Below are 27,139 nucleotides of genomic sequence, written 5' to 3' on the forward strand. Positions count from 1 at the left end.
TTATACATTTAAATACAACATTTATTTGTATACATAATTTATTTTAAATTTTAATTATATATAATAAAAATTGAATTGATATAGTACGCATACTAAAATACTAATTATGATAAATTATTAGTTTTCTAGCAGTTTTCTGTCAAGATAAACTAATTTTAGGAAACCAATTACAGCAACCCACTTGAATAACAGTCCAAACAAGTTAATTACTGAGTTGTTCAACCCACTCTTTAGCATGCCTAGCGAATTGTAACTTGGCGCTGACTCAGTTTCAAACAATGAACATCTAAGTAGAACAGAAGCAAGATGCATTGTAAAAAAGTGCAGAATCTCGTATTAACATTCTATTTACTGATTAAATACAATACCCTAAATTAAATTATCATAAAACCATTTTCACTGACCACTACTAAAAAGGAATAGTGTCATTATCCCGCAGAAAAATAAAGCTAGCAAAAGAAATTACAAAATTTTATATTCTCTAGGTAAGGCGGCTTCAAAATATCTTGCTTTTGCTAAGTGGCTCTTGTTTGGTGTGATGGTTACAAAATTGGGATCAGCTCTTTGATAACTGCAAAAGTAAAAGAAATACAGGTGAACATGCAATGCAAATTTTGATAGAGTATGTGGATTCTAATGCGACGAGCTCAATTTGAAAGTATAATCATATTGTTGGAATATAAATTGATTTTGTATGTTGGGCTTAAAAGATAAAAGCCCAATATTAGCAAAGGCCCAAATAGAATTCTAGAAAATCCTATCTAAAAGATTCTAGAATGATGTACAAAATATCTATAGATGTTTATCCATAAGATGTTTCTAGATAAGTTTAGAAAAGTTTAGAATTATAGGAATGTTTTAGAAAGTTCTAGAGAATGAATTATAGCCCTTAGATGAATGTTGTGGTGGCAAGATCCTAACCATTGGTTAAGGAGGTGCCATTAGTATAAATAGGGGATGGTTGTATCATTTGGATGTAAGCCAAAAAGTTTAGAAGCATTCAATACAACAAGTCTTTCTTTCTCTCAAAATCTTCCAACCTCTCCCAATCTTAAACACTTCCTTCTAGCCTTTAAAGTTTCTTCCCAACACATATTTTAAGATGCAACACATGGGTAGTAACGTTCATGTTACATTATTAGCAAATAACTTATTGAATCTAAAACACAGAAGCGTTTGCTATGAAACGAACCTGGCTTCCCTGAGGCTCTCACTTTGGATGCCAAATCCGTATTGCATTTTACCATCAGCACGATCTCTAGTGGCTACATAAGAATAGGATATTCTTAGCACTTCAAACATACAGTACTAGAATCATTGATTATACTTTCTTTAAAATCATCCTCCAATCCCTCTCTCCGAGAAAAAAAAAAGCTCAACGAAACTCCATTCCTTACTTTGAGATACTAATTATAATCTAGATATTTTGATTTACCATTTTCATTTAAACTTGCTTAAATCTTGTAAGCATCACATATAATCAGATATAAAGAAAATTTTGTAGAATTAGAATTTGAGAATTGTATAACATCATAGATTTTAGAACATGTCATATCCACCACCACCTACAGATTTAGTTTAACTACTAATTAGGTAGCACATATGTAGAAAATGATATTACAGAAGTGATACTCACTCCTCATCTAGAAAATAATGCACCACATCAACAAACTTTGCAGGGGTAAACATGCCATCTATTAAACTTGATACATAATCATGGTCAGAAGCAGAATTAGGTCAAGAACTTTGAGTGACCAGAATAAAAAACAGAATGAGCATACAAAAGGAGAGAAAATATATATTCTATTAAGAATATAGGTAAAATGTATGGGGAATATTTTAAACATTCAAACTGGAGGAAGTCAGCTTCCTCCCCCAGCCCCCAATAAAAAAATATAAAAAAATAAAAAAAATCAGAGCCTCAAGTTAAGTAACCATTGATTATTATATTATGACTATATAGGTGTTGGTCTCCTAATACATACATGCAAAAGGAACAACAAAGTTCGAATCCCACTAAAGAAAAGAACAAAGAAGAAGCAAGACTGAAAAAAAAAAACCCTCAGACACCTGAAATAGTGAAAGTGAAACAAGGTTTCCACCATGACTTGAAAGCAAATGCCATGGATGAGCTCCGAGATCCAACCTTTGCCTGAGAAGATGAGAAATAATCTACTATGATGCACCATATATAATTTATATAAATCTGCATAACATTCATCAATTCTCTACCTTCAGCAAGAAGTTTTCATTGGCCTGCCAGGACGCGCCTAATTGAAAGTTTGAGTCTGAGATATTGTTTCCTGCTATGGCTTCATCCACACTGACACATTGAATATTAGATTATACCACATTGGTGCAACTGCAATAAGTTTGAATATCTGAGTAAAAAAGAATACCTTGTTTGTAACTCAAACCCAAAATCAATGTAGTTTGTAATTCCAACAATGGATTTGTCACGGGAATTCTTCACCTGTTCAATTGAAGTCAAGTTTATGAGTATAATATATTCTGATTCAACAAGAAGTTAAATCTGCCAGTTTACCATAAATCAAAAAATAAAAAAATTGAATGAGGGTAAATTTTAACAATAAATAAGTAATAATAGAATTCTTTAAGCAATAAAGTATATAATCACAAGGAAAATGTGTCCACAAGCATCTAACTCGTAAAATAGGCCCAGGTCTTGAGTAAACAAGCTTCTAATTCAAATAACTTTTCATGCAGTGACCTCAACTCAGCAACTTATGAAAACTTAAGTCCTGTTGCCATCCCAAGACTAACAGTTCGGTCTTGCTATTAAAGAAAAAGGTATGGGTATTGTATCTGGCACACGGGATATGTTAATTAAATAAAAAAGCAGATACATGCACAGCATTAAAAAAAGTCAGATACATGTAACAACATTCTTAGAAAACCAAGGAAAATCCACTAGTAATTTAGTTTTAAGAGTACAACTAACGTCAACTAAATCTAAATATCACTGTGTATGCAAAAGTGAAAATTGATATACTAACGTGGAGATAAAGGACCACTGAAAAGACAATGGAAAGAAAGAGAGCAACGACCAAAGAACATACCTGTCTTTGAACAGCCATATGTTGATAGAATGAGGCAACAAACTGCAGATTGTTTGGACTTTCAATTTCAGTAAAATGTTTCTCAAAATATTAGTCGTAACCACATAAATTGCGATTTACGGCAGACAAATGCCAAGATGCACTTAATTGGTTTGAGGTTTAAATTGCATCATCACATGTTAATGTCGAAGACATATCAGCAGGTTAATACAAAATTTAATATTTATACTAATGGTTAGTGAAATTTTTAAGTGTCATCATTTTCTTGCAAATTCCGATACTTCCCATTTTAAGAGAATAACATGACACATTATTATATTACCCAGTAATGAGTTATCCAAAGAATTTATTAAATGCAAAAATTTAATAAATGTAAGTATGTGGGCATACCTGAGAGCTTTTGACAAGCTCAAGGCCGACATTGAAGGATGGATACAAGGAGCTGCCTGATCCAACACCATAGCCCATGGCACAACTCCAGTTCTTCAAATTTGAAAGTTTTGCATTTCCTTCTGAAAAGGGCACAAGTTAGTATGTACATATTTGTTCAATTTCCAATTTTCATATCTAAAATAAGTACAGGATAGATAAATATGCTTAGAGTTTCATTTTTTTGTTACTGTTTGGGTTCACTCATCGAAGTAAAAACCAAATAACTAAAACTACTTAAAAATAATAAAGCATTAATTCAAGATCTTCAATCCTGTTACAAATCCCAGAAAGATAAATGAGAAATTGACAGAAACACACAATTCTATTGAATGCCCAAAAATAGGAGAAACAATCCTCCTCCATGGGTTTCCCCTTTCATACAAACTCACTAATTGTTTGAGTGAATCCTTCAATCCTTATTCTCCATATTTGTCTAACTGATCCCCTTTAATTAACTAACTGCTCTAACTGTTCTTGCCCCCACTTCACTAACTCTCAGTTTAGCCCTCGTAGATTGCTTTCGTTCTGCCTATTACTCCAACTTTCATGTAACTATAACCTTGTATGCATGTCCAAATACACACACGCACTTGAAGATAAACACATGACTCACAGGTGCGACATAGGTTCCGTTATAAAATATAAATATAGTGAAAACAGTCAAAACATTAATGCATGAATCATACTGACTAAAAGGTTGGTGCAATACTGTCAACTTCCTGGTGAACGCAATATGTTAATTTTCCCTCTTGGCCTATCATTAATATGATTACTTGCAAAATACAAAAGCTAACATCTGTAGGCCAATATGTTTAATGAAATTCAAGCTCAATAATATATCACTGTATAACTAGCAGAAAGATAACCAAAGTTCAACATATGCATCATAAAAAACCAAACGAATAAAAAAAAATTTATAAAACCCAGTGCTGATGATGTAGTAATTTTAATGAAGAAAAAAATTGACAAGTAGAGAAATATTTCTAATGGAATCAAATGTGTAGCTCTTACGCTGTGGTTCATACTGCACCCCAGCAGTCACCCTTCCCATCTTGCTTACCAGCCATGCACTTTTCGGTAATTCATCTCTCACTGTAAGATATGGCAATTACATAGCAAAGTTTGTTTTCATTATTTCTCCAAACGGATCATAAATAAATACTTAAAAAAATATATAATGAAATGTAAAATTTAGAGATCATGGACAAAACAATTATAATCTCTAACTTTAAACATTGGATGCAAAAGCATCAGTTATGTATAAATCTCTTATATTCTTTACACAGAGAACTATATATCTGCAATTTTAATAAAGAAATATTTAATTTATATAATAAGTAAGGTAAATGCTAACTAATGTCTTTAGAGTATGTTTGATGCATACTAAGGTAGAGTATACAAGAAGAATAACACAGGACAAAGCATAAGTTAACAACTTTTGACTTTGTACATTGTTTAGTAAATAATGGATAGCACAAGCAACATAATGTCAAATTTATTGCAGTATCCTGTTTAATATTAAGGTTTAATACATCTGTTGTTATGATTTTTTTGGGTTTTTTCAAATAGATCTCTAAATTATAAAATTTGTAATTGAGTCCTTAATTTTTTCAAATGTTTGTAATCAGGTCCATGGGACAAATGTTACAAACCGCTAACTTTGCCTAGGGACTTGATTATAAAAATTGAAAAAGAGAAGGGATATAGTTAAAAAAAATTATTTGTTAAAATGTTTTTTATTGTGAAATGAAAAATACTATTTTCTAAAATAATTACGTATAGAAAACAAAAGTTATAATTCCTTTTAAAGAATTAGAGAGGTCAAATTTAGTCTAACCCAATGATGAGTCAAGTCAAACTAGGTCGCTTAACAAAAAAAAAAAAAAAAAGTCAAACTAGGTTGAACTCTTTATTTTGAATCTTGAAAAGAGTAAGGCCAATTTAGTCTAAACTAGATGGGTCAAACAGGAAAAGCCAGGTCATGAAAAAGTTGGTTGAAAAGTTTCTAGCTTATTTAACTGATTTTTTTCTTATAAAATATATAATTTGGCCGTTAATATTAATTATCTTAATGAATTCTTATTAATTACAACAACATGATGATAGCGGTGACAACATTGGTGACAACAACAATGGTGGTGATGCAGCAAAAGTTATGAAGGTGGTGATGATTTTGTCTTGTGTATTTTGTACTTAGAATAAAATTTGTCTCATGATTTATTGAATAAAAAAAGTTTTTGTTTCATCCTTTTTAGTGTAATTTGTCCTCTCTAATAAATTTTTTTGTAAATCAAACTTGGAACAACATAATTTTTAGTAAATCAAATGGGCCCTCAGAAGACTAGTTAAGGATATCATTCATAACCATGATTTTCAATACATCCTCAATATGATTTCCAATAAAAGCTTTTATTCTTTAAAAAGTGTCTTTAGAGTTTTGGTTAACAAGACCCTAACTTTTTTAAAAGTTCTAGGATGATAATTTTTTTAAAAATAAAAATTGAAAACTCAAAAAAAAAATTAGTATTGTTCTTAAAAGCTAAAAAGGGTAGCTTATTAAAAAATCAAACAATTAAATCATAAAATCACTTTTATTCAAAACTTATTCAAACACATCCTAAATATGCTTATTGGCATAAATGGGGAACATACCAGCAAAAGGACTAAATGTGACTCCAAAGGATAGATTTTCAGAACCATATCTCAACCCCATGTGGCCATAATGTTCAGACGATTGCCTGTAATTGATTAACTTTGTCAACACTGTATATATAATCCGTGGATCGTGGGTAAACTACAATAAGAACCTAACACATGCATCTTCCCCCATATCATCAAACAAACCCACCTTTTCAACAGCAAAGGGAACACTCCAAAAGCCCCAAATCCATACTTGGGATGGTAAGTGCATGATCTCATCTGTAAAATCCTGAATAGACAGACCACGCAGAATATTCATAAAATCAAATAGATCCATTGTTTAGTTTGATTCAAGGACGTAAAGGAAAGAGAATGGACGGTAAATTTATTTAAAAGAAAAGATTTAAGAGAGCTATACAGAACAAGGATGCAAGTATCACCCTCTATTCTCTATTACCAGGTAGATCTCATGTAAGACATTTTTTAGGGGACACACATGCCATTAACATAATGATATATAGAGGCAGTATTGAAATGAGAATGTTACCAGCATTTTTGCACTTAGTATACTAGTATTTATAACAACAACAAAAAATAAATTAAGGAATGAATAATGAAACCATAAAACTCAGTTGTAGTTCTTTAACTCAGATGTAGTTCTTTGAGTGCTATTGCTATTTTTCTCCGATTAAAAAGAATTTCATTGAATAAGTTCCCAAAGTCAATTTCGAATTTTTAATCGGAGTAACACCAAAAGCAAGGAACCACATCTAAGTATTGTCCTTCCTCTCTAAATTTAAAATGAAAAACAACACTCTCTTCATTTTCCCAAACACAAACATTCCTCTCAGGTAACAGGGACTTACGGATCAGAAGAGGATACAGAAATGTCGATAAACGAATGAGGATCCTTAGCATCACTGCACACCGAAAAAAAAAACACAAAAAACAACAATTTTATTTTTAGAATAGAAACTCTCAAAAAAAATATTTTAAACTTTATCTAAATAAGAGTTTGTTTGAATTAACTAGTAGAACTTTTTTAGAATATGTTTAATAAATTTTTCAAAAATACTTTTAAAAAAATATACAAAAATAAATCCATAAGATCATTTGTAAAAGTTGTCTAGCATCACTGCACAACCATAAAAAAAACCAATATATATAGAAACTTTCAAAAAAATATTTTAAATTTTATCTAAATAAGATTCAGTTTAAATAAACTAGTCTAACTTTTGAGAACTTTTTAGAATATATTTGAATAAACTTTTTAAAGATACTTTTAAAAAAATATATAAAAAATTCAAAAGAAAATTTGTAAAAGTTGTCTATTAATAGCTTATACAACATCTTAGTTTAAATTGTGTATTTATTTTCATTAATTAAATATAATACTTTCTTATCAAGTGATCCTTGCTCCATGCTCAAAGTCAAATCAAATTCCAATCCTTTTGATAAGGAATTTTGATGAATTTTTTTTTAATTCTAAAATATACTTACTAAAAAAAACCTTTATTTTCTCCACAAAAAAAATGAACTTTTATCTAAAGAGACTCCATCAAGGTTTTGAAATAGAACAAAACCTTTGCCAGCCAAATAGCGCATTTCCCGTAACACTTTCTTCGGCCTTATGATCAAGAGGACCTGAAACCTAAACACATTACAAAATTCATAAACACTTTTGTTTTTATTTTTTCAGTTTCCGTATGACACAAGTTTCAAAAGGAGAAGAAATGAGAAGATACAGTTGCAATAATGAGATCGAAGCGAGGATCGTCGATTGGCTTGAGCATGACTCTGGTGAAGTGTGTGGCCTGCTCGAAGTAGTCTTGGAAGAGGGAGGTGTGTGCGAGCTTGGCGAAAACGACGTCGTAGGAGGAGTGGAGCATGCGGTTGCGCATGGCGAGCGGAGGGAAGTCGAAGAGCGGCGGCACCTGCACCACCTTTGCTGGTTCTCTGCTCCAGAACATGGTTGTTGGTGTTCTAGGGTTTCAGTTGGTGTGTGGAGTCAAAGAAAATGAGAAATCTCAACAACTACAATAGAAAGTTCTGCAACACTCCCACTATAAATGGTTGCTGTCCCGCGCCATTCTCATGCAGTTACAAACTTACGATCCCATCTCATAGTACATTTACCGCATTACCCCTATAATTGTTTTTAGTTTTTTTTTTTTGTAATGGGCTGATACCAGGTGAACTGGGATGGACTTTGGAACGGGCTGGTTGGCCCATTTAGAGATGACTGGACTCAATTCAGTAGTCCAATCTGACTTGTCTTAATTTAATTTCTAGAATATTATATTTATTCAGGTTTAAGGACAGATTAAAGTTTAAAACATTAACATCTTTTATTTATATTTTTATATTAATGTCAAATTTTTTTAGAAAAATAAATATTATTTAATTTATATGCTATCATTATAACGATGAGACAAATTATTTTTAAAATCTCAATATATTAAAGAACTTATGTTACTTATATTTTGAGTTAATATATTTTTTTCTTAAATAAGTTTAGTTATAATTCAATTAGTAGATTATCATATTCATTCGAGTGCAGAGTTTAAAATTTGACCCAATCAAAAATTAGAATGTATTAGAGTTAAACATAATCTAATCCAACTCATAATTAAAATGAGATAAATTTCAAGTCTTTTAAGTAGGTCAAAAAGGATACAAAAGATTAAATTGATTTAAATTTATAAAATAAATAATTAAAATAAATATTTTAAAAGATAAAGGATTAAAATAAGTTTAAAAAATAATATAAAGTATTAAAAGTATAATTTAGTCTATTTAATTTAATGTGATTTATCAAATATCATTTCTATTTTTTTATTAACTATGAAATCATTAATTAAAGTTTTATAATTAAGCATTTTTTTAATACTTTAGTGACGATATATAGAAACATATTTATTTAATTTATCTTTTAATTTAATCTTTTTTATTACCTAAATTGTATATTTACTCTCTCTGTTTTTATCGATATGTAATTTTGATTCCTCTATTTTAAAATAGAGATATTTAGTTTCTTATTTTTTTGAAAAATATGAAATTTTGATCCTCCATCAATTTGATGTTCGTGTAACATTATATTTTATCTCTATCACTACTTAAGGAATATGATATTTAATGATGCAATATATATAGATAAAATTAAGAATAACATATAATTTTTTTTTGTATGTATCTATTTTTACAAGTATTTTATATTTATTTTATTAATAAAAATCTTATTTGTATATTTTTTTTAATTTTTTTATTTCTAAATGTTATATTACTAAATATTATATTAATTATGAGTAAACATCAAAATTTAAAGATTAGTAGATATCAATTTGATAAAAGAACTAAAATTTTGTATTTTTAAAATTAAAAAAACTAAATATTTCTATTTTAAAATAGAGTACGAAAATTATAGATTAATAAAAATAGAGAGAGTAAAGTACAATTTAAATTGTCTAATTCTCTATGATTAAGTAAGATCATTAGTTTATTTAATAACATTAACTTTGTTTTTTTTAAGTTACTCGTAAATACTGTACTTTATCAATTACTATTTAACTTATCAATTATATATTGATTTGTAAAAATTGACTTTAATTAAAAGTATTTCTTTAACATGATAATTAATATAAAAAAAATATTTTTATTGATTCTTATAATAAAAAAATATCAAATAATATTTTTAATTTAAGTTTTATATAATCAAATTAATGGAGTAATTAGTAATAAATGAAATTTGAATAACTCTTTTATCATCAAAATTTGAATAATTTTACTTCTAAAAGGTACTACATTAACAAAAATATGTATAAATATTATATTTTAGAAAGTACCAACAAAATAATCATGATAAGCAATGTTATATATGGTTATTGTTACGACAGTTATGTGTTATATTCATGTCACTTTGTAAGTCGTGTGATCCCGTGACTTGTACTCACAAGTGGGAAGGCATGTATGACACAAATTAAATACGTAAGCAATACTCACAAGTATATGTGAGGACTTTTCTTTTTTGATAAAAGCATGTGAGAACTTTACCTATAAGGGTACTCAACATGGTGATGATTCTTGGAAGACCGCAAAACAAAGAGAAAGAAAATAGAACACTAGGGATGGCAACGGGGCAGGTTGGGTATGAGTTTCATGATATCCATTTCCGTTCTCGCGAGTCAAACTTATCTCTGTCTCTATCCTCGTACTCATCGGGTATGTGATTTTTATCCACATTCTCGTTCCCGTCGAGTATCGGGTATACCCTGCCCGTACCCGTACTCGTTAATTTTTTTATTTTTTATTTTTTTGTAAAAAAATGATATTTTTAAATTATTTTTTATTATAATTATAATTAAGTTATTTCTCTATCTCATATTATAATAAATAATCATACATAAAAAAAATATTAAATTTTTTTTAATATAATTAAATTGAAAGTGTGTATTAAATTAAAAATAGAAACGAGTACGGGTACGGGTACGGGACGGGTAAGTACATACCTGTACCCGTACCCGTACCCGATTTAGTATATCGAGTTTTATCCATACTCGTATCCGTACCCGGTCAAACCAAGTATTCCCCGTTAAAATCGAGACAGGTTCGAGTATTATTTGCAAATACGAGGTATATTTGCCATCCCTGTAAACCACTACTTATATTAGTAAAATTTACCAATTTTGTGCCTCATTTACCAATAATTCAAGGGTTTGTTTTGTTTTAAAAATGATTTTATACCTGCTCATAATTACAAAATATCATATTATTTTACTTCATTATATGATCTCAATAATTTGTATAGACAATGATGAGAATGTAAAAGTGCTATTTTCACCGTTTCACGTTCAAATATTTTAAAATAATCAAGGAATACAACGACAATAAAAAGATAAAAAAAATAATACAATGTTGATATAATATTCAATAATAAACTATTACTTTATATTTATATATATATATATATATATATAATTTATAGACTTTTATAATAATTATTTTTAAGAATGAATTGTCATTTATATCTATAAAAGAATATTTTTTTAGTGAATCATTATATTTGTCAAATATTTAAAATATATTTTTATTTCATTTAAATAATTATCTATAATTATCTAATATCTTATGTTTTTGCAAAGATACGAAGTATCTTAACTTTTTTAATAAATTGATAAAGTAAAAGTTTTACTTTAAAAAAAGATAAACCTTAAAAAACACTAATGCATTTTTTTTATCAACAATATATTTTATTTTTCCTTTCAGCTATAAATTGCACGAAATTATTTATATAATTTTATTAACATTGTCCCATAATTTACATGAAAAAGAAATATGTTTAGGGTGAGAGTGAACTTGGGACAGATGAATCATTAATTAGTCGTGTGAGTGTTAGTTTGAAAGCACGATTAGTATGGGATCTCATGATTTCTATTTTATTTATTTATTTTTAAAATTAAAAATTAAAACAATGGGTTAACATTTAACCTCACCTAAAAACAATAGAAATAAAGGTTCACACATGTATGATGTATATCCCATAAAAAAATGGATACATACAGAAATAAAGGTTCACAAATCTATTTTATATCGAAGATCTTTTGTTAAGATATGTTAACTTCTTAGATACTTATTCCGTTTAAATTTTTTATACACATTAAAGATAATAATAAATATATATTTTTTAATATATTTTATTAAAATAATTTAATCTCTCAATAAATATATTATTCAATTGTGATGATTGAATAATTTTTAAAAAGGTAAATTAAGAGAAAAAATTAATTATATCGTATTAAAAAATGAGAATAGTATTCTTTTTAAGACACTTTTTAATTATTAAAATTGCAGTCATCGTAAGATGGATGAAGTAATTTTATTTTGTATCTTTTGAAATCATTCCCTCTCAACTGAAAAATATTTTTAAAATAAAAAATGTAACTTATTTTAAAATAAATAAATAAATGTTCAACTATAAATTTCTAAATTGAATTATATGAATATTAGAATATGAATATTAAACAATTATTTAAGTTTCTATGCTTAGACTGTGTTAGAAAAACCGTTCTTAGTGATACAAAATCAAATTGATGAATAATTTTTTTTTATCGTTTTTGGTTGATTGTATATAATTGTGTGTATCTCAACATGTATAATTTTTATGGGATTTGATGTGTGTAAGGTTGAGAATGAATCAAATTAATTTGAAAATAATTTAAAATTTGATTAGATAATGAATTTATTAAATTTAATTTATGTTAAGTCGAAAGATAATTTTAGATTTTTTAAGATTTAAAATTTTAATATTAATAAATGAAACATTTTTAAAAGAAATGTCTTCAAAATGTTTATCAGACGAAGTATAAAACATAAATTATCTATAAGATGATGTGAATCAGAATCTATCTCTTATATATTAAATATTCGTTATTTATCGAGATTAATGATAAAATTTATTTAAATGTTTTATTCCTTAACAAATTAAACTAAAAAGTCATTTTGGAACTTACAAATTTGTTAAAGATAACAAAATCATGTTTTCCATCAAAGACAAGGATAAAAATCCTTGAAATCATGAAGAAAAATTAATAAAGGCGCTATTTGTTGCTCTATGCAAACATTATTTCTACAAGTTCTGTTTAGTATAAAAAGATGATAAGTAACTTCCTTAGTTTGATAAGAGATACTATTTGATGAAATATATTTAATGTTTACATTAAACGAGTGAATGGTTAACTCTCATTATAAGGAAAGATGTTGAAGATAGACAAAACAAATTTGTAAGTTGGACTCAAAGTGTTACAACAATTATCTTCTCCAAAACTACTATATAAAAAGATTCGAAACTCAAAAAAAAGAAAATTAAAAATACACATGTACAAAAATATACATGAAGCATAGTTTATAAATTATACTTGTGTATAAACTTTATTCTTTTTTGTAAAAATCTTAGTGTACTATATTGATTGTATAACATAAGACAAAAACAACATCTTTGTAATCTATATAACTATTATTATAATGTTAAGCCTAGAGAAACTTGCATGTATAGCAATACTTAGTTGAGCCCAGAAGAACTTGTTTGAAAAAAATACTTGTTAAATTTGGAGAGATTTGTTATGAAAATAATACTTTAATAGTTGTTTGAAGAGACAAGTCAAAAAATATTTAGAATTGAGTCAAGAGTGGCTTGTTGAGCTAAATATTGAGCTTGATAAATAAATGACTCGAACTTAAGTTACATATAGTTCAACTTGTTTGATTCATGAATTAGCTCGATATGTAAATATATAATTTATATAATTAACTTTTTATTTAATGTTAGCCTATTAAAATTTGAAAGAACCCTCAAAACTTAATTATAAGTTAATAAAAATGAAAGAATTGAACACTTTAGAATTTCATAATTATTGATTCTGTTTTCTATTATTTTATGTAAGGTGGAGTAACTTGTATTTATTCAAACTTTAATTATAAGTATGTTTTTTTTTGAAGTCATACATTGTAACCTTGCAAAACTAATAGAATAATTATATTTTGTCTTCTAAAAAAATAAGCAATCTTTTAATCTAAAAAACATTATTAAATTAAAAATTTGAAATTATAAGATTAAAAAGAAATTACTCTTGATTCATGTGATTCGAGCTAACGAGTTAGAATTGAGTCGGCTTCGAGTCAGAAAAATAAATTAATGTCAAAGTCGAGTCAAACTACGAGTTAGACCAAAATATTATTGAGTTGAGCTAAACTGGACCCGTCTTAGTTCGACTCATTTTCAGCCCTAAATGTGTGTATAAATAATGGTGACTTTTAGGAGATATAGAAAAACTCTTGTACTATTTTTAAATGTAGATCATGGAAATTATATAAATATGTGTGTATAAATAATGGTGGCTCTTTTAGGAGATGAGAAACTCCCATACTATTTTAAAATGTAGATTATGAAACTTATATAAATATGAACATCGTTTACACACACTTACACACACATATATATTCTTTAATAATTTTACTTTTAACGATGTTAGACTTAAATTTGTCTCGACGCATCATAAATTTGTAAATTTTCAACTATAAAGCAAACAAGTCGTTCGATCAATCTTCAATAAAACGATCAAGCAATAAATTAAATTAATTTTAGGTTTAAATATATTTTTAGTCCTTCAAATTTGAGATACATTTATTTTTATTCTTATAAATTTAAAATCGATCTTTATAGTCCATATAATTTAAAAAAAATTATTTTAATTTTTATATTCAAATTTTGTTGAAAAATTTGTTAAATAATGTCACATAATATTTATATGTTGAAGTTCCTATTAATAATAACATCCATTAAACTTGGTTGATGATGCATAAATATTTCAATCTGTTACTTTTAGATATATTATTGATGATATGAGAGATTAAAATAATTTTTTAAAAATTATAAAAATTAAAAATAACACATTTGAATTTAAAAAGCCAAAACAAAATTTACTCTAAATTTAAAAAACAAAAAATACATTTCACACTTAATTTTAAAATTCAACTAATGCATGCTGCCCACTTTATTTTATATCCATTGAAAACATAGGTTAAATAGAAGTGTTGCATGGAATAGTGGTGAAGGTTCCAAGAAAAATGGTGGCCAATAAGTTGCCAAGTTCAATTTGTCTTTTTGTTTTAGAGACCTTTTTTAATGTACGGTCAGTTTTTCACTTGCAAGTCTCATCTGACACAAGAAAAAGAGCATTCTTTCATTATAGAATCGATTCGCAATTTCCTACGTTGCCATCTCTAATTGGTGTAACGCTAGTGGACGCTTTCTATCAAAAGCGTTACGCTATGCCCCTTCCCAAATTCAATGGTCAACTAAATATTAAAATATTTTTTATTTAATAATACTGCTTTTAGCATTAATATTATTAAATAAACTAGTTTATATATAATTAAAATACTTATTTTGAAACTATTAGAATCAGCTTAATAATAAAAATTTAAATAATATTTATACAATTTTAAATTTAAATCTTAGTGTTATTCTTATAATTTTGATGGATAAAAAAGCTATTTTAAACACTATATTTTAAAAAATTATTCTTCAACTAAGAAAAAAAACTATTTTAAACACTATTTTTTGAAAAATTATTCTTCAACTAAGAAAATTTTCAGCTAATTTTTTTGACAAAATTAATTATAGACATTATTTTATAAAGTTTTAAATTAAATTTAAATTTTTTAAATTTTTTTAACAATTAAAAATAACTTCATATTACAATTAAAATATTTATTATAATTCTAAAATATAAATTTTATTTTCAAATTTTTTACATGTTATGGATTTTAATTATATGTAATTTAAATATTCAAAATATTTTATTATTATAAATTATAACTATATAAAATTAATATTTATCTTATATATTACAAGTGCTAAAATACTAATTTATTAAAATTTTAAAAAATATGAACCTCTTATCTCATTTATTTATTTAAGAATCGTCGCTCATAATTTTTAATATGCTAAATACGATTTATTTATATTCAATTGGACATCAAATTTGCTTATATTTGATTGAAAAAACTTTTAATCTGTTTTCTAATGTCTTTATTACTTACTTTTTATTTCATGAATATGATTTTAAGAAAATTAACTTGCAAAAATATATTTTTATTAAACCAAAAATCTCAATTTTCAATACCGTAAATGTATTCTTAATAAACCAAAAATCTCAATTTTGAATATCCTTTTTGCTGGGAAGCTTACTCTTGTAATTGTTGTGATATTCCGTTTTTCATGTTTTTTTTTTAAGTTTTGTTATTGATTTTGATATAATTTTTCTATTGTTCTATTTTTTTTATTATATATTATTTTTTATTATGCCGTAAATAATTGATAGATTTTAAAGTATCAACCTTGTTAGGATGTTAAATAACTTTAAATTAAAAAATATTATAAATATATTATATATTTTTAAAGAGAATTTTAATATTTATAATAATAATATATTATTATTATTATATCCAAATTTAACTTTCAACAAACTTGTATTCCTAATCCAATCAATGAAAAACAAAGTCATATTTTAAAAAACTTAGGATTTGTTCTAACTTTAGATTCTCGGATCCAACTTATCTAAATTTTTGTGTATGTAAAAAAAATTTGTCTCCTATTAAATATATATGATCTCTAAAAAAAATTAAAATATAATGTAAAACTTTCTTCCTTTTATTTTTAATGTAAACACTTTTAAAATTAAAAAAAAAAATATATGCACATATGCATGCAACTATGTTTCAACGGATTGAAATCCAACTTTGATTAAAAAACAATTGATAATATCAATTACGATTAAAAAATTATTGCTATGTTTTCCAAAAAGAATTATGAAAATCAGTACAATTACTCAAAGTCAATAAATTAGTAATAATTATTTTTTTTGTTGTGGCAACAGGACTCATGTTACTGTCCTAGTACAGAGAAACAAAGTGTTGGTGAAAGATGAGAAGGGAAGACCCATTTTATGTATTTCCCTTACGTAAGGAGCGTATATCGTAGTTGTTTGTAGGAATATTTTGGGTTTTTGCATATTCATTTTCTGCGAAGCAACGCCACCCCGATTGTATTGTATTTGTATACGTTCCTTGTTTTCTTCGTGTCCAAGCCCTGACACAAGCACACCAAGGTACTCTTCCCATGTCTCTACATTTACCATTTCTTTCTTCAATTTCGCTATCATCACAAAAACGTTCACGCTTGCTGCTCCCTCATCTTTGGTTTTCACTTTTCAACGTTCTTGCAAAACTGTCTTCTTCTCTTGTGGTAAAAAAAAAAAAACAGTTTCTTGTTCGTGTTCATGTGTTGCGTGTGTGTGTGTTCTTTGGTTTGGGTCTTTTATTTTTTATTTTTTTTTTATTTTTTTCATCTACTTCCAACCCATTTCTCTCCTCTAGCCTCTCTCTCCAACTTTGCTTGAATTTTTTTATTTTTTATTTTTTATTTTATTTTTTTTGTTTCTGAAAACTGAGTAGTACTTAGCAGTAGCAGTCCCGGTGAGGTAAAAAATTGATTTTTCTTACTCTGTTGGATATGTTGTATCATATTTCCTTTTTCCCTTGACCTCCTAAATCTTGGGAGGGGAAAAAAAAAGGGAAATTTTAGTTCTTTTTTTTAGTAAATTTCGTGTATTTTAAATTATTTTTATTCTGTTGGATGCTCATTTTATATTTTACATTGTTCTTTTAGTGAAAAAAAGGGGATTTGTTGTATTATATTAGTTTGTTTTGGTGAGTTTGCATGTACTAATTACGCTTAGCATATTTTTGTTGGAGTCAGATGACAGATGTCTTTTACATGAGATAGTCCTGTTTGAGCCGGCCAGGACCACTGTAAGCAGAGATGTTTTACCGACAAGTTTAGAATTTGGTTCAAGTAGGATTGCTTTCTGCGGAAAATACATGTGATCTTCACAGTTTGAACGAGATTGTTTTGTGTGGAGGATACATGTGATCTTGTACCAAAAAACATAATGCTAAGCTTGGAATTTGGTTCTGCATAGTTCATGTTGTTGATAAATATTTCCAGATTATAAGCCTGTTTAGTGTTTAGTGTTTACATTGATTTATAATGTTAAAGACGGTTGTGTCTTGTGCCCTTGTTGACTTCGTTATATCGCTGTTTCTTTACCTGGTGTTGCAATGTTGCTACTGTTTTCATTTGATTGCATTTTCCTCTCAATGGAAACTGTTCATTTTTCGACTAATTGTGGCAGCAAATGTGTAAAACGCCTAATGAAGTGAAGGCTTCTTCTTGTTTGAAGGTTTTCTTTAATTTAATGTCTTTCTGCTTTTCGTACAGTGACATTGAAATGGCAAATTATATTCCTGCTGGGAGTGGTGCACCGCAGCATTATAGAGTGACAAACCACAAGGGACAAAGCCGTAGAACTGCTTGGGTTTCTGATGTGCCTATTGGAAGATTCTTACAAAAAGATCTTTCATGGTAAAGATTTTAATCCAGGAATCGTATTGATATTTATTTCATATCTTTCTACTAAAAAATAGCTTTTGTTTCCTTCTCTACTGTTAATTGTTCAATCAATTTTTTTCTTGCTTGCATAAGATCACGTGATTTTGTTTGCAGTAATAACTTTTATACATAGTTTTATTCCCAATGTATGCTTAGAAAATTTTGATACTGGAATCATACTAGTAGTGATCTCATATCTTGCTATGATAAAATGCCTAAGAAGGTGTTTGTGTGTCTTTCATTTTGGTTAAATTTGCAAAATCTGAAGCATATTCAACTCTGACCGGTTGTTTTGGGTTGACAAATGGCAATATTGATTTTGATCAATGTTTTGTACTCTGTAGCACTTAAACTATTTGAAGCAAAAAATTGTGAAAGCTGGTAAGAAATTTCTCTATCAGAAAAAAGGTGCACTATTATCATGCATTGGTTGGCTATTTATACTGAAGTGTTTTGAAGCAGCTTCTGGAGATTTGATCAGAAAGACTGAATGGAAATGGATCTTCACTTTCTGGTTTATCTGTCATAGCTGAATTAATGATTTTCCATTGTTTTGGGATGCAAAATTTTAGGTCTAAAGCAGTATCCAAGGTCCTGCAGATACGCAGATGTGGACTTTCTGCACCTCCCCTTCATAAGAATGGGAAACTCTTCAAAGTCATTTCCTCTCGGATGAAAGATAATCCCACAAAATACTTTGACTTTACAGTCATTGGGAGTGGAATTGCTGGCCTCCGCTATGCACTTGAAGTTGCTAAATATGGATCTGTTGCAGTGATAACCAAGGCTGAGTCTCATGAATGCAATACTAATTATGCTCAAGGCGGTGTTAGTGCTGTGTTATGCCCTTCAGATTCTGTAGAGAGTCACATGAAGGACACCATTGTGGCTGGGGCATATCTTTGTGATGAGGAAAGCGTTCGGGTATGTTCTGGACCTATTATAAATCTTTCTTACAAGTTACAAAAGCTATGTCCTGGAAGTCTAGAACATAAATCAATTACATCTGAATATGCCTTAAACTATGGAAGAATGGTTCTTATTAAGTTATTTTATGAACTGAATTTTCATTTTTTCAATGTATATTTCCATTTGCTGACAGTGATGTTCTGTACAAACAAAATTACATGAACATGGTGTTTTCAGTTTGAAGTGCAATTCATTTACTTGGTTCTTTTTGGCAATTGCTAAACATGAAATTCTAGCAATTCTAAGTTTATAGAATTAATACTAATCAACATTTTGCTTGAATTCTTGGTGAATGTTTGCTTTGAACATGCAATACTTGTCCATGTACCTATAGGTGATAAATAATGAATTACTTTATTGATTGTTTCATTAATTTTGATTCTTCCTTTCAGGTTGTCTGCACCGAAGGACCTGAAAGAGTCAGAGAACTAATTGCTATGGGTGCATCATTTGATCATGGGGAAGATGGAAATCTGCATCTAATGAGGGAGGGGGGTCATTCACATCATAGAATAGTTCATGCTGCTGATATGACTGGAAAAGAGATTGAACGGGCTCTACTCAAGGCAGTTGTCAACAATCCTAATATTTTTGTGTTTGAACATCATTTTGCTATAGATCTTCTCACTTGTCAGGTTTGTTCTTTCTGGGATTATAGTATCTTTTCTTTTGGTATACTAAAGATCTTGTAGCATGCATGGTGTTGCTAGTATACAGGTGACTGTCACTTGTTGAATATCTGAAAGTTTAAAATTTTGAAGTTCTAATGGATTTGTTCTTTTGAAATTGCCACGTTTAAATTTGACCTTAGAGCATTTTGAATGTTTTGACGTATTCACTAACTAAAGCGTGCCACTGTTGTTGCAGGATGAATCTGATATAGTTTGTCTTGGTGTTGACACACTGAATACTAAAACCCTAGAGGTGGGAAAAGCAATAATGTGTATTTTAAGAAGAAAATCACTGCCCTCGTTGAGTATATTTCCTGAAATTTCATTATTTTAGCTTTTAGGTGATAAGATTTCTTTCAAAGGTGACTTTACTTGCGTCAGGTGGAGCTGGACATATTTATCCTAAAACTACAAATCCTCTGGTAGTCCTCTTTCTCTAGAGCTTGTTTTCTCTCTTCTCTTTTACTATTTACTGCTTTGTTTATTTTCTATTTTATGTATTTAAGAACATAATCATGATGAAAATTGGAATATTCAAGCATGAGTTTATAATGCAGTTTTATTACAATATCTGAACTCATTGATGATAACATAGTATTACCTTGAAGTGAAAGAATTGAAAGTAAGTGACTCATTATTATTGCTACTAACTTATTCATTATGTGTCATTAATTTACTTGGATGATACACTATAACTTTATAATGCATGATTAAAGTATAAATAAAAATCAGTGGGCAATGCAGTCCACTTGAAACTAAAAATGTCGAGCTTGAAATGATTTATTTAGCCTAGCGTTCATAGTACTGAAATGAATTTTCTCATCTTGGTTACACACTTAATGTGTCAACCCGCTTTTGCTGTGTAACATGCATTGTATGGCTACTCTTATTTGCATGTTAATTTGACTTACTTTTTCTAATCACAGGTAGCCACTGGAGATGGGATTGCCATGGCACACCGAGCTCAAGCTGTGATTTCGAACATGGAGTGAGTAGATTATTTCAAAACTGTGAATGATTACTGTTTAATGAATTTCTCATGCCAGTCATATAGAATAAAACCAAAAGTGCCACTGGATAAGAATGTTTGTGACAATTCTTGCTGTAATTTTGATGGTATAAGAGCATGCATAATCAAAACCAACACAAATGCATTTCAGAGCAGAATTATTTGAGAAACTTAATTGCATCCATATCCAATGCAGAAAGATCAAATAGAGAATTGCATTGGACTTATATTGCCCATGTTGGGCATCATTCTGTAGCACTGAACTATTTTATTTTTTTAAATGAATAGTTAAAACTTACAATGCTTGGAAGTTAATATGGGATGATCTATGTAATATTTCATTATAAGCTGCACATTCATCACCTCTATGTGTGTGTGTGATAGAGCTAATCAACTTAGGAAATGTCCTATTTCATTCTTGTGACATTGATTATTCAAAATCATGATTGGCCCAGGTTTGTGCAGTTCCATCCAACTGCCTTAGCTGATGAAGGGCTTCCTATTAAACCAACCAAGCCCAGGGAAAATGCGTTTCTGATATCTGAAGCTGTCAGAGGTGATGGGGGCATCCTTTATAATTTAGGCATGGAAAGGTTCATGCCCTTGTATGATGAGAGGGCAGAGCTTGCTCCAAGGGATGTGGTGGCAAGAAGTATAGATGACCAACTCAAAAAGCGCAATGAGAAGTTTGTGCTCCTCGATATAAGTCACAAGCCCAAGGAGTCGATTCTCTCTCATTTTCCCAACATTGCTTCCATGTGTCTCCAGCATGGTTTGGACATAACTCGTCGTCCAATCCCGGTTGTTCCAGCTGCTCATTACATGTGTGGAGGAGTTCAAGCCGGTCTTGAAGGAGAGACCAACGTTCAGGGTCTGTATGTAGCTGGTGAGGTAGCATGCACAGGTTTGCATGGAGCAAACAGACTTGCCAGCAACTCATTGCTTGAGGCACTGGTTTTTGCAAGAAGAGCTGTGCAACCCTCAGTTGATTGCATGAAGAGCTCTAGCCTTGATCTGACTGCATCAAATTTGTGGCCTAGACCTGTAGTGCCTTTTTCACTTGGAAGTAATGACACGGACAAGGTTCTGTCAATGACAAAGGAATTGAGGACAGAACTGCAATCCACCATGTGGAACTATGTAGGAATTGTTCGGTCCACAATGAGGCTAGAGACTGCAGAACGAAAAATTGGTAACTTAGAGGCTAAATGGGAAGAGTTCTTGTTTCAGCATGGATGGAAGCCAACAATGGTGGGGCCTGAGATCTGTGAGATGAGAAATCTCTTCTGTTGTGCAAAGCTGGTGGTCAGCAGTGCCCTTTCTAGGCATGAGAGCCGAGGACTACATTACACCATCGATTTTCCTCATCTTGAGGAAAGCAAAAGACTTCCAACAATCATTTTTCCAAGTTCATCTGTAAACAGTACATGGAGTTCCCGACAATTACACAAGCAGCCCATGTACCAGTAAGGCATCAATTTGTTTCACAATATATAAATAAGTAGATCTAATTGAAATCTAGTGAAATAAGAACTTGAAGTTAATGCTCATCAGCTAGAATCTAATGTCTTCTCTCCCCCTTATAGTTTTCTGATTATTTTTACTTCATTCGCTGTTTAAGTAAAGCAGGGAGTATATTCCATATGTAGGTTATTTGGGTCAATCTCGATCACATGTATCAATTTGACACTGCAATCAAATCTCTGATTTTGATTACTTTTATTTTAGTTCTTGTATGCTATCATGATTTTCCACAAACTTGATGTGCATGCTCAAGAAAAACATAAGCAGGTGATTAATACTAGACAGTAGACATCCTTGACGTGCAGCAAATTAGGAATGCCTTTGACAGGGTTACACCATTCTCAAATCGCAATTAATAATCAGATTATTTACAGAATAGTGTTACTACTTGTTAGACAACATAGATAGTGTTACAAAAGTGGTTTCTAATCTATCGTTTACTGTGGTAATCACACAAACTATAGAACATTGGAAAATGATAATTGCACATGTGACATGTGAGATATGTGTGCAATCTTAATCATTAAGAAAAATCTGAAATAGAACTCGAGTGCTGACCTATATGTGTAGGTTTCAAAGAGACATTGTTTAACCCTCTCTGTCTGCTTTTATTTCTTCTTCTCTGCTTCTGTTTATTCTTCTTTCCACAAGCTCTTTAAAATACTCCCTTGCTAGATCTTTCTTCCAGGCTCTAAACATGATCCTTCACTGTACAACGAAAATAAATATAGGATAAGAAAATAAATTGGCACAAACATGCAACAAAGTTGTATAATTTCTACATGATGCCAGAAAAGTATAATTCAATCACTACATTATTTTACTTTTGTTGATAAAACCAATGACTGTCAAAATTTCCGTGCACACCCCTTCATGTAATTCAAGAGATAATATGCGTTGTATAAATTGAAGCATGCTGTCCAACCTTTTTGGGATACAAAGTTTAACACAAGGATAAACAAGGATATATAAATAAATATACACAATTATGATGTCTTTTGTGTGATGACTAAAACTAAATTTTCTAGAATTTAAGTCCAAGATGGACAATATTATATCAATATGAAGGTGTGTATAAATACTTTTTGTGTGATAACTAAAAGTAAATATAAGAGAGTTTAAGTCTAAGGTGGACATTATCATATTAATGTAAAGGTGTGTATAAATACTTTTTGTGTGATAACTAAAAGTAAATATAAGAGAGTTTAAGTCTAAGGTGGACATTATCATATTAATGTAAAGGTGTGTAAACATCTTTTGTGTGATGAATAAAAGTAAATTTATGAAAGTTTAAGTACAAGGTGAACAATATCATATCAATGTAAAAGTGTGTGTAAATTCTTGGTGAACAACAATAACAATGTACTCCTTGAAAAATATATTGCTACAACAAACAAATGCAAAACATGTTAGGATACAAATAAATTCTCACATTGATATAATAAGAGAAGAAATAACAACTTAAAGTACACACATATTTCAATGATTGAAAGACTTTTTATGTGATAACCAAAAGTAAAACCCTAAACCATTAAATAACCTTATAAAAAAATAACAAACTAGTAAGGTACAATTACTAGGAGCTTGGATTATTGATAATTTTTGTACAAATCATATGACTTATAGCTGAGAACTCTTCAAAGAACTTAACAAAACTCACATCTCTAAAGTCCAAATGTTACAAATGCTAACAATTAGGACACTAAAAATAAATATACAAATCTCATGGGCAACAAAAAGAAGTCGACATTGCTGAAAATCAACAAGAAGAAGAAGAAGAACAATTACTTCTAATGTCATGCTTTATGACCAAAAAACCTCAAAAGCTTGGATTATTGATAGTGGTTGTACAAACCATATGACTTATGATCAAGAACTCAACAAAACTCATTTCTAAAGTCCAAATGGGGAATGAAGCACACCTTACACTAAAAGGGAAAGGAACAGTTGTTAGTAAAAGTCATTCGGGTTTGAAATTAATATTTGATGCTTTATATTTTCCTGATAATAATCAAAATTTGTACAAGAGTTTTGCTTTAAATTTGAAGAAGGAGGAGCCAATTATAAATGAAGATACAAGTGAAGAGCATAAAAATGCATGTCTTCAAAAGACGTTTGATGATAAAGAGAAGAATGAAGATGATGAAAAACCACCTTCAAAAGAGAAGTTTGAGACAAATGTTAAGGTGGTCCTATTCAAGAAGAATTGTAACAAAAATCACAAGAAAAATAAAAAAAGAAAATGGTAAAAAAGAGAAAAGATAGATTTTGAAATTCAAATTCAAATTGGGTGATAAAAATATTTAATTAAGAAAAAGTGTTGGAAATATGGCTAAATACCTTTAGATAAATATAATAGTTTTGATAAGAATCTTTTATTTATGTTTTAAATATTTAGATTTAATTTATTTTGATTATTTTAGGATTTGTTTCCTTATTTTTAGAATAAGATAATATTAATATTTGATTTTGTATCACAAATTTTTTCTATAAATAGAGACCTCATGAATAAAATTTGATTATGCTCCTCTCATGAAAAATATATCTTTACAAAAATACAAATATAAAATAACCCCAATAATGTTATCTAAACTGCAAGTTAGATTCAATGACAACCAATAAGTTATAACTAAAAAATTGATAAGTGATGCATGATATATAAAGATAAATAACAACTTATAAAACATACACATACTTCAATGAGTTATGTGTAAAATAATCTTATTAAAAAAACAACAAAATAATAACCCTCCCCTCTTAATAAATATAAATATCCCTAAGATAAATACCATAAAATAACCCTATCAAAACAAACCCATCACAACAATATACTCTAAATTGAATTTTCTTCCTTCATTTTTCTTTGATTCTTCTCTTCAACAATCAAGAGACTCGTTTCTCATTTTCATTATTCTTAAACTTAATTTTTGCCCTCCCATCTTTATCATTTTTTAAAAATCTTCTACATCTATTTTCCCTTTTTTTATCTCTACATCTTTGGTGATAAAATTGTGTGTAAGGCCTCCTGAATTTTTATATTGTATTTTCTCTCATATAACGTACCTTGTGGCAATGAATTAAATAGAAGGACCATTCATGGCCCATTTCATCACTGAACAACTGAACTGATGCTGCGAATCTCTGAGCATCATTGATAACTTCTGACTGACCCTTCACCGCCAATCATTGAACCTTATCCTTCACTCTCAAGTTGCGAATCAATTTGGCGTTGCCTTCTCATTAAAGAAAGACAAGGAACAATAACATGCGTTTGAATGGTTAATCAAGACACTAGGATAAAGTACAAGCATTAATTAGTGCAAATAAATGATAATCATTGAAGAATTGTATGAGTTTCGTTCTAAATTCGTGCATATTCATATTATAAAACCACCCTCGTTTAGGACATCAAGCACAATTGATTTTGGTGTCTGCACTTGAGTTTGATAAAGAGGATTTTGCTTGCAACGTGTTTCAATTTCTTGTTATTATTTTGTGTTACTTTTTCATGTACAAGTTATTGTCTTATGTGAAAATGTTACATACAAACAGAAAAGGTAGGGCCCAGTGACCCAGAGTTCAAAACCATGATCTTCGTACCTCTTATTTGATCTTGTTACTCTTTAGAGCATCAGCAATGACTGTGTCATACAGCTATGATTTTATGGATTGTTTAAATTTTAACAAAATTATTTCTATAAGTAATTTTACTAAAATTTAAATAATTCATAAAATAAATCAGAACTGATGTGACAGTAATGTGACACAAAAATTACTTATAAGTAACCTCTATTACTGATGTTCTTAATCTTTTGTTTTTATTTTGAGAAGAATTATTTGAGAGAAACAAGTTTTTATTGTGTATTTTTAACAAAATGTTGAAAAAAAAGAAAAAAAACTGGAGGTTGGAAAGATTAAAAGGTTAAACTGACTTAACATGGAATTTAATTTGCCCGAAGCAACGTTGTGGTTAAAATTGTATAATACACTTCAAACGCTATGCAATGCCAACACTTAAAAAAACAAAACATTGATCATTTGATACTAACATAAAAAAAAACAACAATTTTTTCATGATGAAAACATCTTGATCAATCTTTGTATGCCACATAATAAACTTTTATTAATTCTTCTCTATAAAGAATTCAACTGTGTCACTTGAAGATTGATAAGAACCATTAAATAATGTTTCCACACCATGTAATAATTTCTTATAGTATAGAGATTTTTAAAAGATAGAAAATGTTACTTATAATTCACGAATCTGTCATATATATATATATATATATATATATATGGGAGTTGTACTTTCAAAGATGGAAGAATTTCAATATATTTTTCTATATAAATTTATAAAAAATTTAAAAATATTAATTTAATTATAAAATAAATAATTCAAATTATAATTATAAAATAAAAAGTAAGATAAAATTATAGAGATTAAAATTATAAGATTTCAATAATATTATAAAATATTAAAAAAAGAAAAAAATTAATAAATAGTAAAAATAAAAAATTATTAAAATTATAATATAGAAATTCAAAAATTTAAGATAAAAAGAAAAAAAATATATTTAAAAAATTATTAAAATTAAAATATAAAAATTCAAAAATTTTAAATAAAAAGATAAAAATATACTTAAAAAATTATTAAAATTAAACTATTTAAATATATAATAATATTATTATAAATAAATTAGAATATATAAAATAAAAATAAAATAACTAAATAATTTAAAAAATAAAAAAATAAAATATCATAAATATTATTTAAATAAATTATTAAAAATATAAAATATAAAAACTG

At 28.6% G+C, this 27,139-nt stretch overlaps 2 protein-coding genes across 5 annotated transcripts; one reads left to right on the top strand and one right to left on the bottom strand.

Annotated features, from left to right (window-relative positions):
* Positions 1–268: 268 nt before the first annotated feature.
* LOC109788790 (uncharacterized) lies at positions 269–8,393 on the bottom strand. Of its 2 annotated transcripts, XM_083067787.1 has the most exons (12): positions 7,898–8,384; positions 7,736–7,803; positions 7,019–7,072; positions 6,361–6,441; positions 6,165–6,250; positions 4,524–4,604; positions 3,471–3,592; positions 3,081–3,122; positions 2,400–2,473; positions 2,233–2,323; positions 1,193–1,265; positions 280–571 (listed from the first exon to the last, which is right to left on the bottom strand). In XM_083067787.1, the coding sequence occupies exons 1-12, from the start codon at positions 8,120–8,122 to the stop codon at positions 543–545; spliced, it is 1,026 nt and encodes a 341-aa protein (XP_082923913.1). In that variant the 5' UTR covers positions 8,123–8,384; the 3' UTR covers positions 280–542. The 2 variants fall into 2 exon arrangements, with proteins under 2 accessions (XP_082923914.1, XP_082923913.1); XM_083067788.1 differs by lacking the exon at positions 3,081–3,122 and having other exon boundaries at positions 269–571; positions 7,898–8,393.
* Positions 8,394–16,583: 8,190 nt separating this feature from the next.
* AO (L-aspartate oxidase) lies at positions 16,584–22,530 on the top strand. 3 transcript variants are annotated; one of them, XM_083067790.1, is made up of 8 exons: positions 16,584–16,816; positions 17,989–18,132; positions 18,732–19,083; positions 19,521–19,763; positions 19,996–20,052; positions 20,141–20,221; positions 20,726–20,787; positions 21,264–22,530. In XM_083067790.1, the coding sequence occupies exons 2-8, from the start codon at positions 17,999–18,001 to the stop codon at positions 22,276–22,278; spliced, it is 1,944 nt and encodes a 647-aa protein (XP_082923916.1). In that variant the 5' UTR covers positions 16,584–16,816; positions 17,989–17,998; the 3' UTR covers positions 22,279–22,530. The 3 variants fall into 3 exon arrangements, with proteins under 3 accessions (XP_082923916.1, XP_082923917.1, XP_082923915.1); XM_083067791.1 differs by lacking the exon at positions 16,584–16,816 and adding an exon at positions 16,819–16,953; XM_083067789.1 differs by lacking the exon at positions 16,584–16,816 and having other exon boundaries at positions 17,367–18,132.
* The last annotated feature ends 4,609 nt before the right edge of the window (positions 22,531–27,139 follow it).

The sequence above is a fragment of the Cajanus cajan genome, chromosome 2 (genome assembly GCF_000230855.2).
Source record: "Cajanus cajan strain Asha chromosome 2, NIPB_CcT2T_4, whole genome shotgun sequence".
NCBI lineage: Eukaryota > Viridiplantae > Streptophyta > Magnoliopsida > Fabales > Fabaceae > Cajanus > Cajanus cajan.